At 49.3% G+C, this 12,173-nt stretch overlaps 1 protein-coding gene across 4 annotated transcripts in view; it reads right to left on the bottom strand.

Moving 5' to 3' along the window:
* IGSF9B (immunoglobulin superfamily member 9B) overlaps window positions 1-12,173 on the bottom strand; it is a 172,601-nt gene that overhangs the window by 83,690 nt on the left and 76,738 nt on the right. For all 4 annotated transcript variants that reach the window (XM_060251217.1, XM_060251220.1, XM_060251219.1 and 1 more), the window contains exons 4-5: window positions 9,592-9,743; window positions 5,644-5,761 (exon numbers count right to left, since the gene is read on the bottom strand). In XM_060251217.1, coding sequence (XP_060107200.1) covers window positions 5,644-5,761; window positions 9,592-9,743 — 270 coding nt within the window. The remainder of the gene's footprint in view (window positions 1-5,643; window positions 5,762-9,591; window positions 9,744-12,173) is intronic.

Genomic DNA, 12,173 nt, shown 5'->3' with positions numbered 1-12,173 from the left:
GGGGGAGAGCACGGCAGGGTCTCTCCAGCACCATTATGACTTGGCTCCTGTGGGGTTTGGGGAGGGGAGGGACATCTGCAGGCTATAATGCCCAAGAGTCCAGCCTCCAAAGCAGCCATTTCCTCCAGGGGAACTGACCTTTGTAGTTTGAAGATCTAGTGCAGGGCTTTTTTTGAGCAGGAACACACAGGAACGCAGTTCTGGCTGGCTTGGCATCAGGGGGTGTGGCCTAATATGCAAATGAGTGGCTGCTGGCTCTTCCTACCAAAAAAGCTCTGATCTAGTGTAATAATAGGGGATCTCCAGGCTCCACCTCTGTCTCTGCTGAGTGCCCACCTGGAGGCTGGCAACCCTAGCCCTGCTCCACCATGGCCAAGGGCACTGCTTGGAATTTCCCCCATTTTGTTATGCTAAAGAAGTGCAAGCATTTGTCTTTTTAAAGACAAACACTACCACCACCTCGATACTGCACGGCCCAGACCTTTTCGTGGTGTGGTGTGTAGCCATTAAGGTGACAAACTTGGTTTCGAATTCCCTCTTCACCCATAAAGTTCATAGGGTAAGCCTAGGCTAGCTATGGTCTCTCAGGCTAGCCTACCTCACAGTGCTATTATAAGGCTAATATGCTGTCTGGTGCTCCTTGGAGAAAAAGTGAGAGGGTGGCTTCATTTGTTGGGATCCCACGGCAGCAAATCAAAGGACCCAGTAAAAACTCAGACACTGAAGACAAGATGTACCATTTAAAATCATTTACTCTGCTGTCGCTGCTATTAAAAGAGCCATCTCGCAATGTCAGAGCAGCCTAAAAATAAACAAACTCTGAAAGGCCTCTGTGCTCATCAGTGCAAACTAGTTTCAAAAGCCCTCTGGACAAGTAGGGTTTTTTTTTCTTTTTCTTTTAAGTCACCGGTAGGCCAAAACAGCATTTCCAGAAGAAAGGAATCTTACAGCTGGAAGAGGAGGACAACTACTGAAAAAAAATGTATGCAGAATACCTGCCACCCTCAACCACAACAACACGCGTTCTGGAAACAGGGTAACTCTGGCCAACTTCAAGTCCTGAGCAGCTGCATACAATATGGTTGCCAGCCAGATCTCCCAGATTTACAGCTACCTCCAGACTACAAAGGAAATGGCTAACTCCACTGAGGTTCCTCTCAAAACCACCACCCCGGGTTCCATCCCCCATAGGACTCCAGAAATTTCCCAAACTGCAGTTGGCAACCCTGCCTTACAGGTAAAGACAGTCCTACAGAGCGCATCAGAATAACCTAGCAACAACCCCACCTATAACAGATGTGAGACAACACAGCCTGGCCCTGCCCACCAGCCTACCAACAGAGAGTCCTTCCCGCAAGTGGCCCATCTGCATGGACAGAAGGTGAAGTGACCCCTCTCACCACTGGTGGCTGTGCTTACCAAAAAAGACCCTCCAAACCACTTGCTGAGTTGCAGCCAGGGCTGGCCCTACCACTAGGCAAGCTAGGTGACTGCGTAGGGTGCCAGCCTTCTGGGGGTGCCAAACTGGGCGACCCCCCCACCTCCCAGTGACTTGGTGACATTATCAGTGCTGAGGGTGGGGGGGGGGCGGCAGAAGTTAGCCTTGCCTAGCGTGTCAGGCAGTTTAGGGACGACCCTGGTTGCCGCCATAAGCCTAGCGGGGGAACTTTTGTGGAATTCTTTCTGCCCTCTATTGCTTCCTTCTCTTCTTCTTCAGCCTCATTTTTAAGATGTTAGTTTGCAAATTCTAATGGTCAACTGCCCTGATTCTTAAGGCCGGGGGGTGGGGTGGGGACAGAAATATGAATCGATACATAACAGCTCAGACGCTGACTGTTAAGCTAAGGGGAGGGGAGAGGAAGGGAAGGGAAGGGAGGGGTCGATAATACATGCAGACACAGCCGATCAATACGAAACCTCTTCTCCACCCCACCCAACCAGACAAGGTTAAGTTGGTTTCCTATTGTCTGAAGAACAAGACAATCAAGCATTTCTCAACGATTCGCCTTCTTCAGGCCTTTTAGCTGTGCTGGCAGGCTTCAGCATTATTTAAATATCTGGGGTTTGGGCTTAATTCCCTTGTTTACTTGATAGCTTTTTAAAAAAGGAAGGCTGGACAGGGGCCTGTCTTCCTGCAGTAACGTGCAATAGGTAACCTTCAACAGATAGAACAACAGAATTGTTGTTTTCCATGTTCCAGCTTCATTTCATGCAAGTAAGAGCTCCTGTTCTCCAGGGCTGCAGCTTGTGTGAACAGAAGCTGTCTGAGTCTACAGAAGACAACCATGAGCACTGGGGCGCTTTACAGGGACCCACATGTCCCCCATTCACACAGATGGCAGGTTCCTCCTTCATGCGAATGAAACAGAATGGAACATCAGCAGAGTGCCACGGCTTATGACTTTTCCCTCAATGACCAGCAAATGCCTATATAGAGCTGGAGAATGCTGGATTTGGCTCAAGGCTCTTAACAGAACACTACGAACATTCTTGAGTTTGGGACACTGTTTCAGGAACGATGAACAATGCCTGCAATGAAGCTACATGATCCAGGAAAGCATGTACATACCTAAAGCATCTTCATGAGGCACCTGTATGTGGCTGTGGTTTGTGGGGAAAAACCTATATCTTAACACCTGAAACTCAGAACGACAAGCCATCAACAATGCCTCATCAGTTCCTATGCCAAGTGACTTTGCCCACTCCAGCACTGTGTGGGAGATGCAATTCTCCCATATCCTGACAGGGACGGTGCAACCCAATATGCCAGGTAGGTGACCACCTTGGGCACCACCTGGCTGCTGGGGTAAGGGTCGGGATGGGCATCCCTCCCCGCTCATGCCCCCCCCCCCCCGGTGTGCTTGCTTTGGAGGTGCTCAGAGCCTCTCTGAATTGTTGACCTTAAAGGCATATACAGGACATCTTTTGTGGTCAACAATTCAGAGAAGAAATTGTCCTCCTCCCCAGCCTCAACTTTCAGGAACGTGTGCCATTGTACATGAGAAGCAAAGGCCTGTTGATTCACCCAGCTGAAGTGCAAATCGGGGCGTTGCTTTCATTTCTGCAAATACTGATCAGAAACAAAAAAAAAAAAAAGGCTTATTTCAAATGTCATTAGGGTTTGTAGAATCTTTCGGGCTCAAGTGCCGTGTTCTACTGGAGAAAGTTTCCCTTCCAGACGTTTCGTTCTCAGCTGGAAGGAAAACTTTCTCCAGTAGAACACGGCACTTGAGCCCGAAAGATCCTACAAACCCTAATGATGTTACCAGCCGTGAAAACCTGAAATCTTTGTTATATCAAATGCTCTGCTTCTCGCATCGTCCGTTGAAGGGGAGCCCGGGTTCATCTTCCTCAATTGTTTGCGACTCCCCAAGGCCAAGCTTCACCGCATCTACTAGACGCAGCTCGACAAGATCCTCTCCGATTGTCTGTGACTTCCTGCATTCAGCCATAGGACAGGAATGCAACCGGAGGCTTCGAGAACCAGCTTTTATCTCTTTGTGCAAAGAAGTCCGATTGAATGCATGCGGGAAGACGTTCAGAAAACGCTCCTTCTCTTCAGTTCAATGTATTTCCCTGCAACGTCTACATGACTTCAGTCAAAGCGGCCCTTTAATTTGCTAGGCTTCATGCTCTCCGCACCGAGGGCTTTTATTGCAAAGAATGCACTGAAAGCTTTTCAATGAACTTGTCAGCAGAGTTTGTGATGCTCCATTGTAAAAAAAAAACCAACCAAAAAACTGCTGCTTTGTCTAGCGACTTCTTTCCTAAAGCCATGAGCATTATGTCTGGGAGCTTGCGGTTACAACGGCTTTTGCCACCACCCCCTTCTCAATCAAGGCCGAGGGGTTACGTTGCAGGAAAGGCCAGGGCCTGTCCAGGACTCACAGAAGAAAAGGAGGCAAAGGAATCAACAAGTAACGAATGCCCGGGCTTTAGCCTGCTGCCCTTCTTGGCACGCTGCGACAAAGAAGGAATCTGCCGACTGCTGGAGGTATCCAGCTGGGTCCTAAAAGCTGCCGCTTGCCTTGCACATTTTGAAAAGCCCTGCAGTACAGAGACACCCCCCCCCCCGGCCTTGACACTCCAGGATAGCACCGGATTTCAGCATCAGATCTCAGAAGCTAAGGATGCAGGCCACTAAGAAGCCCGGGCTTGCTATACAGAGGCGGGCAGTGGCAAACCCCACCTGTTCATCTCTTGCTTTGGAAACCTACAGGGCAGGCCCGTAGCACCCTATGGGGCCCAGAGGGCCCAGCCTCCTTGTGGACTTTACGGGCCCCCTCCCCAACCGTTGGCTCCCCCCTCGGGACCCCTCGCCCTGATCGCCTCAGCACATGAAGGAGGCAGCCCTCCCCTGAAGCACTCTGAGCAGAGTTAGGTGGGTAGGCAGACGGATTCTGAAAGTTGGGTGAGTAGGTGGGCAGCCAGCTCCACCCCCTACTCCCAGCAGCCTTTAGTCTGGCCAGGAAGAGCTGAGCGGGGGCTCCGTGTGCTGCCTTTTTTCCACCGCCATGAGCCTGAATGGTAAGTTCTTGGATGGGTGGGAGGAGAGGCCCCTAGACTGCACAGGCTGCAAGGGCAGCTAGAGTTCTTTCGGGGTGGAAAGGGAGGGAGGTAGGAGGATGGCCAGAACATCTCCCCCAGCCAGTGCGTACAAGCCACGCACGTTCCCCGCTGCTCCCTGTTGGGGAAGGGCACAGGAAAGCAAGGAAATGGGGAGGGAGCCCAGAGATACAAATCAGCCTTCTTTTGAACTTCGGAACTGGAAGCTGATCATTGCAGGCTGAGCTCCAGGAAAGGTAGAAGGGGAATTGGAGCTTACATGCAATTTAAATCACAGTGGAGGGGGGAGGGAGAAGGGTGGCCTCTCCAGCTTCTTGCTCTTACTCCCACAGCCCCCCCCCTACGGCTCCCCTACAGCCCCCTCCACCTATGACTCTTAGCTATGGGGCTGCTACGGGGTTATACACACACACACCCCAAAATCACAGAGCAATATAGTCCCAGCCACACTCCTGCTACTAGCGAGCAAATGTTTGTTATTCCTCCAATGTTAATTACCCCACTGGGAAATGACAGCAAATGAAGATTCCAGGTCCAAGAGGGCAGAGGTACAGGATGTAATCTACGACCAAAATCCCCATCACCGTGATGGGGGAGAGCTTCTGTATTGCAAAGAGAATCTGCACCTCTCCTTTGTTAATTTCTCTTTCATTGAAGAAACACAAGAGAAAAAAAATCACAGGAAAAGAAAGCAAAGGACATGAAACTTAATAAATCCAAAATCACTACTTCCACCCATTAGTGAGTAAAAAAAAAAAAAATCCTTTCAATCTTAAAAAAAAAGCCTTAACAACAACGTAGAACAGAGGTCACTGAGGGGGGGGGGGAGGTAGCTGCGAATTTCCTGCATTGTGCAGGAGGCTGGACTGGATGACCCTTGGGGTTCCTTCTGGCTCTATTTCTATGTTTTAACTCCATCATCACCTACTTTCTAAGAATATAACCACTACAGAGAGTGCAACGAGAGCCACCATGGGAAGATTCTCTGTTCTCCCTGCAGCTTTCCAGCAAAGCCTTTGACCCAAAGCTAAATTCAAAAGATGATGACCCCACAGACTCTCCGGTTCAGGAAATTACCTTGGACTAGCAAACGGGTGGTGTGCATGGCCTCTCCCTGGATACTGTAAGCCCGGCAGGTGTAAGCACCTCTGTCATCCCGATTGATGGACATAACAGTCAGACTCCCGTCGCTAACCTGAGAAATGAGAAGAAAGTTTGACGTCCGAAATTGGCACACAGATGCCCATCCGGATGGCCCATCCAAGCACAGAGCTGTCCATGTTGGGCAGTGAGCTGTGCCTTACTATATATGCAAGGCCACTGACATGACTGCTGGAGATTCCTACTGGTAGCCATCCCCCCTAGGGCTTTTTTTGTAGCAGGAACTCCTTTGCATATTAGGCCACACTCCCCTGATGTAGCCCATCCTCCAAGAGCTTACAGAAGGCTCTGCTAAGTAAGAGCCCTGTAAGCTTTTGGAGGATTGGCTACATCAGGGGAGTGGGGCTTAATATGCAAAGGAGCTCCTGCTACAAAAAAAGCCCTGCCCCCGCCTCCATTCATGTCATTATTAATATGTAGCAGATCCCCTTCTTGGAAAGGCTATGCTAGTGTGCTGCCAGCGTAGAGCAATTTACAATCCTGGCACATAAGCAGTTTTATCTCCCTGTTCTATGCTTAGCATGCCTGAAAACGGAAGCATGAGACTGGGGCAGCATTATGAACCTCAAGCTCTGGGAGAGAGAAGCAGGCAAAGGATGGAGTTTCCAGAGAGGCAGCTATGCACTCATCCTCTCCCTGCCTCTGACTGCCCCCCTCTCCTCCCTCCCTCCCCCCTCCCTCCCTCGCTGCCAATACCAATGTTCATTTCGCTCAGGCCTTCCATTTCAGCTTATAACAAATGACTCCTAATTACTCTCATTAGCACTAGTGCAGATTCCAAGGTTGATTTACCAGTTACAATTCATACAAAATTCGGCCGAGGGAAAGGGTGGAGGGCTTTGCAAGAGGAAGTGGGAGCTTTGGGGAGCAGTGATGAGAACTGGCAGCCATCTCTTGTTTCTCTGGTTTGGCCCAAAGCATTCTGGGCCACCACATCCCTCGGGGTGGATGGAGCACCTTGAAAATCCTGGCGCAATCTACCCATTCCTTGAGTAACCACTGATTTTTTTAAAAGGGTGGCATAAAAAATACATCTCCTTATAAATGTGCCACAACACTCACATGTTTACTGAGGTGACAGAAGAAGAACACAGATTTATACCCCGCCCTTCTCTCTGAATCAGTCTCAGAGCGGCTTACAATCTCCTTTATCTCCTCCCCCCACAACAGACACCCTGTGAGGTGGGTGAGGCTGAAAGAGCTCTCACAGCAGCTGCCCTTTCAAGGACAACTTATACGAGAGCGATGGCTAACTATGACTGAGACAGCATAGATGGCTTTTAAAAGGGGATTGGACAGATTCTTGGCGGCTGGGTCTATCCATGGCTACTAGTCATGGTGGCCGAACGGAACCTTCATGTAACGAGGCACTAAGACTCAACCCAGAGCCAAGAAGCAATACCAGAGGGAGGCTTCAGCCTCCATGCCCTATTTGCTGGCCCTCCAGAGTCACTGGTTGGCTACTGAATGAAACATAATGTTCGATCAAGGTGGACCATCGGTCTGTTCCAGCAGGGATCTTCTTATGTTCTTGGGTGGCCACAAGGGTCCCTTTGTTTCCAGTTCAAAGGCCTCTGGTAGAGAAGACTGGAAAGATCTTTCTCAGCCGGACAGCCTGGATGACTTCTATCAGGGCAGACAAGACAAAGTCAAGTGGCTAAATCGTCTGGCTCAGTAGAAGCCAGCTACATACGTTCAGGGAGTATTTTGCACCAATAGCATAGTCACAAACAGGTTTTTGAGCTGCTCTCGGTAGTGGCGATGAAGCTAGGAAAAAATCTCTGGATAAGGAGCCTGTACTGTGCAGTTGAATGACCCCCTCTGGTTCAGAGGTGGCCAATCTTGCTTAACGTAAGAATAAGAATAAACATCAGAGGAAGGAAGGAAGGAAGGAAGGAAGGAAGGAAGGAAGGAAGGAAGGAAGGAAGGAAGGAAGGAAGGAAGGAAGGAAGGAAGGAAGGAAGGAAGGAAGGAAGGAAGGAAGGAAGGAAGGAAGGAAGGAAGGAAAATTAGAGGATGGAGAGGTAGAAAGAAAGCAAATTTAACTTTAAATGCATTCTCCAAGCTGCCAGCTGGCTTGGCTTGGAGAAGTGATTTAAAGAGAAAAATGCCTTCTCCAAGCCAGTTGTGGGGGCGGTGGGAGCTCTGAGAGCCACACAATATGTGTGAAAGAGCCACATGTGCCTCCCGAGCCTCAGTTTGGCTACCCCTGCTCTGGGTTATTAGATATCCCATAGACAGAACTGATGCGCTGCTTACAACTTCCCAGGCCAAACCCAACTGCCCCCAGCTACAGTTGCACTGTCTGGTCAGGAGTGCAGAATGGGAGCATTGTCCAGCATCCAGTGGGTGGCTGCACACAACCAATTCTGCTTTGCTTCCTTGCAAGCCAAGCTAATGAGCAAAGCTTTTCAAAGCCTGCACATTAATAATCATTTGGGAGAGTTGCCAGAGGCCAGGCAATATTGCTTTCAGTTCTCTGCGCCAGTAAGCGAACCAGTGCGGTGTACTGGTTAGACTGCCACACTAAGATGGGCTTAGTGAAGGGCTGTCATATAGAGGATGGTGTGGAATTGTTTTCTGTGGCACCAGAAGGTAGGACCAGAACCAACGGGTTGAAATTAAATCAAAAGAGTTTCTGGCTCAACATTAGGAAGAACTTCCTGACCATTAGAGCGGTTCCTCAGTGGAACGGGCTTCCTCGGGAGGTGGTGGGCTCTCCTTCCTTGGAGGTTTTTAAGCAGAGGCTAGATGGCCATCTGACAGCAATGAGGATCCTGTGCATTTAGAGGAAGGTATTTATGAGTTTCCTGCATTGTGCAGGAGGTTGGACTAGATGACCATGGAGGTCCCTTCCAACTCTATGATTCTAACATCTGGGGGACCCAGGTTTGCATCCCCACTCTGCCATGGCAGCTTGCTGGATGTCCTCGAGTTTGTTACGCACTCTCAGTCCAACCAACCTGCCAGGGTTGCAGTGTGGATAAAAATGGAGGAGAGGAGAATAACCTAAGGTGCAACGGGGGAGAAAGGCAAAGTACAATGAAGTAAGTACAAAGAAGAAGAAATAAAGCTTTAAGTGGGCTGCTCTCTAGTCGTCTCTGCTCTCTAGTTAACACAAAGCTGCCTCAAACCGAGTGAGACCACTTGCCAAGTATTGTCTGCTTTTGCCCTGCAGAAGCACTCTAGCAGTTGAGGAAGAGGCTTTCACCAGCCCTGCTGCCTTAGACCCACTGAATGGAGATACCAGGAATTCAGGGGTGTCGAACTCATGAGTGCGGGATCTGACATAGAGACCTTGTGTGTCATTAACTTCAATGCCAGGTAGCAGAGATATAAACTTTATGAAGGACACAGACAAACACAATTAAAGATTATTTTTTTTAAAAAAACCCTAAAATAAAACATGCTTAAAGTATTAACACTCTTGCAATATTGCCTCAAAGCAAGCTCTCCCTCCCCACCACTTCCTCCCCAAGGGAGGAGCCTCAGCCAATGGGGAAAATACAGGCTTTGCTCTGTAGCCTCTGCGCAATGGAGAAATCCTAGCAAAGCAAGCTGTGACACAGAGGCTGTGCACACATGCTAAATAATGCCATTTCAATCCATTTTCAGTGCACTTTCAAACTGGATTTTGCCAGTCCACACACAGTACAATCCAGTTGAAAAGTGCACTGGAAGTGGTCTGAAACTGCATTATGTGTGATCTCAGCCAGAAAGAAGCAAGAGAGAGGAAGAAGGAAACAGACTTGCTCACGGGCCTGATCCAGCCCACAGGCTGCCCATTTGACCCCCCCCCCCCCCATTCCAGGAACAGTGCACGTTCTGCAAGCAACCTATGCACCCTTGGGGCCACGCTCTTACCTGGTATTTGTTGTTGGCACCTAAGAGATCCCCCTCCTTCAGCCAAGTGACGGTCGGTTTAGGATTCCCGAAAGCCATACAGGTCAGAGTGATGCTGCTGCCTTCTTTCGCCTCTACGTATTGGGGGGGAGTTTCTGTGAAGGTGGGGGGAGCTGCAAGGGAGAGGGGGAAAGAGAGAGGAGTCAGGAGGAAATGGTATTATTATTATTACTATTATTATTATTATTGATGATGATGATGATGAAGAAGAATAATTGCAGATTTATACCCCACCCTTCTCTCTGAATCAGAGACTCAGAGCGGTTTACAATCTCCCACAACAGACACCCTAAGAGTTGGGTGGGGCTGAGAGGGCTCTCACAGCAGCTGCCTTTTCAAGGACAATTCCTGCCAGAGCTATGGCTGACCCAAGACCATTCCAGCAGGTGCAAGTGGAGGAGTGGGGAATCAAGCCCGGTTCTCCCAGATAAGAGTCCACACACTTAACCACTACACCAAACTGGGTCTCTAATGAATTGCCTCATCCTGGCCGCCAATGAATTGATTAATCAATTAATCGCCTCATCCCAGCCAATGCCAGGCTCTAGGTGATGTACAACAAAAGGTACACACAGAATCAATAAAGCCAGTAATTTAAAACAGTTGCAACCCAATGAACCTACTGTACAGTGTGCCGTAATTCTGCTTCCCAGGAATTGGGAGCAGTTCCCCCCTGAAGTATAGCGAGGGAGGGGGGTGCCAGCCCGCCAGCTGTTGCTGTCCTCAAACAAAAGCCTGGCAGAACATCTCTGCTTTGCAGGCCTTGTGGAATCGTAAAAGATCCTGCAGGGGCCTGGTGTCTTACAGCAGAGAGTTCCACCAGGCTGGGGCTGGAAAAGTCCTAGCCCTCGTTGAGGACAGCCAGACCTCTTTAGGGCTGGGGACCAGCAGTAGATTTTTGACCAGTAGAGTGTAGTGCTCTTCTAGGGACATAGTGAAGGAGGCGGTCCCATCCCATAGATACATCAGTCCCAGACCACTCAAGGTCTTAAAGAAGAAGAAGAAGATGATGATATTGGATTTATATCCCGCCCTCCACTCCGAAGAGTCTCAGAGCGGCTCACAATCTCCTTTCCCTTCCTCCCCCACAACAGACACCCTGTGAGGTAGATGAAGATATTGGATTTATATCCCGCCCTCCACTCCGAAGAGTCTCAGAGCGGCTCACAATCTCCTTTACCTTCCTCCCCCACAACAGACACCCTGTGAGGTGGGTGGGGCTGGAGAGGGCTCTCACAGCAGCTGCCCTTTCAAGGACAACCTCTGCCAGAGCTATGGCTGACCCAAGGCTATTCCAGCAGCTGCAAGTGGAGAAGTGGGGAATCAAACCCGGTTCTCCCAGATAAGAGTCCGCACACTTAACCACTACACCAAACTGGCTTAAATGTCATAAAGGTCATAACCAAGGCCTTTAGTTGCATGTTCCTTTCTGCCCGACCTAGGGTTGCCAATCCCCAGGTGGGGGCAGGGGATCCCCCGGTTTGGAGGCCCTCCCCCTGCTTCAGGGTCGTCAGAAAACAGGGGGAGGGGAGGGAAATGTCTGCTGGGAACAATATTATTCCGTATGGAGATTTATTCCCATAGAAAATCATGGAAAATTGATCTGCGGGTATCCAGGGCTCTGGGGGGGGGGCTGTTTTTTGGGGTAGAGGCACCAAATTTTCAGTATAGCATCTAGTGCCTCTCCCCAAAATACCCCCCAAGTTTCAAAAAGATTGGACCAGGGGGTTCAATTCTATGAGCCCCCCAAAAAGGTGCCCCTATCCTTCATTATTTCCTATGGAAGGAAGGCATTGAAAAGGTGTGCCGTCCCTTTAAATGTAATGGCCAGAACTCCCTTTGGAGTTCAATCACGCTTGTCACAGCCTTGATCTTGGCTCCACCCCTAATGTCTCCTGGCTCCACCCCCAAAGTCTCCTGGCTCCACCCCCAAAGTCCCCAGATATTTCTTGAATTGAACTTGGCAACCCTAGCCCGGCCCCAGACAACTAAGCAAACTGATTTTTTTCCCCCACTTTCCACATTTCCTCCCACCTTACTGTTGGCTTCACTGCTCCTTAATTTCCTGACTTATTTGTCAGTTTTAAAAATAGACTGTTGCTATTTTTACTACGATGCTCACCGCCACCTTACATCTGATTTTACTGCTGATTTTTACGGACTTCTATGCTGGTGGGTTCTACGAGTTTGATGATGTTATTTTTTTTTTAGTCGGATGTTGTGAGCCACTGTTGAAATATCAGCTATAGATTTGGGTATAAATAACCATGAAATTACTTGCAGAAGTTGCTGCAAAATAAAGCTTGAGGGGGGAGTGGGAACGGGGGGGGGGGGAGAGGGAATTGCTATGAAATAGTGGGAGCAAATTTTGGAGGATGACGTTACTCCAGAGAACTCCTCTCTCCATTGGAAATGCAGGTTTCATCCCACTGCGTTATACCCACCACCAGCCCACCAGCATTCCAGGTTAAATAGTTTCCATCAAGACATACAAAGCCTCTGCAGTACAGATACTAATTTGCCTTTTGATTAAAGCACGCTCT

Source organism: Heteronotia binoei, chromosome 12 (genome assembly GCF_032191835.1).
Source record: "Heteronotia binoei isolate CCM8104 ecotype False Entrance Well chromosome 12, APGP_CSIRO_Hbin_v1, whole genome shotgun sequence".
Classification (NCBI taxonomy): domain Eukaryota; kingdom Metazoa; phylum Chordata; class Lepidosauria; order Squamata; family Gekkonidae; genus Heteronotia; species Heteronotia binoei.
This window is presented reverse-complemented; position numbering and strand designations above follow the sequence as displayed.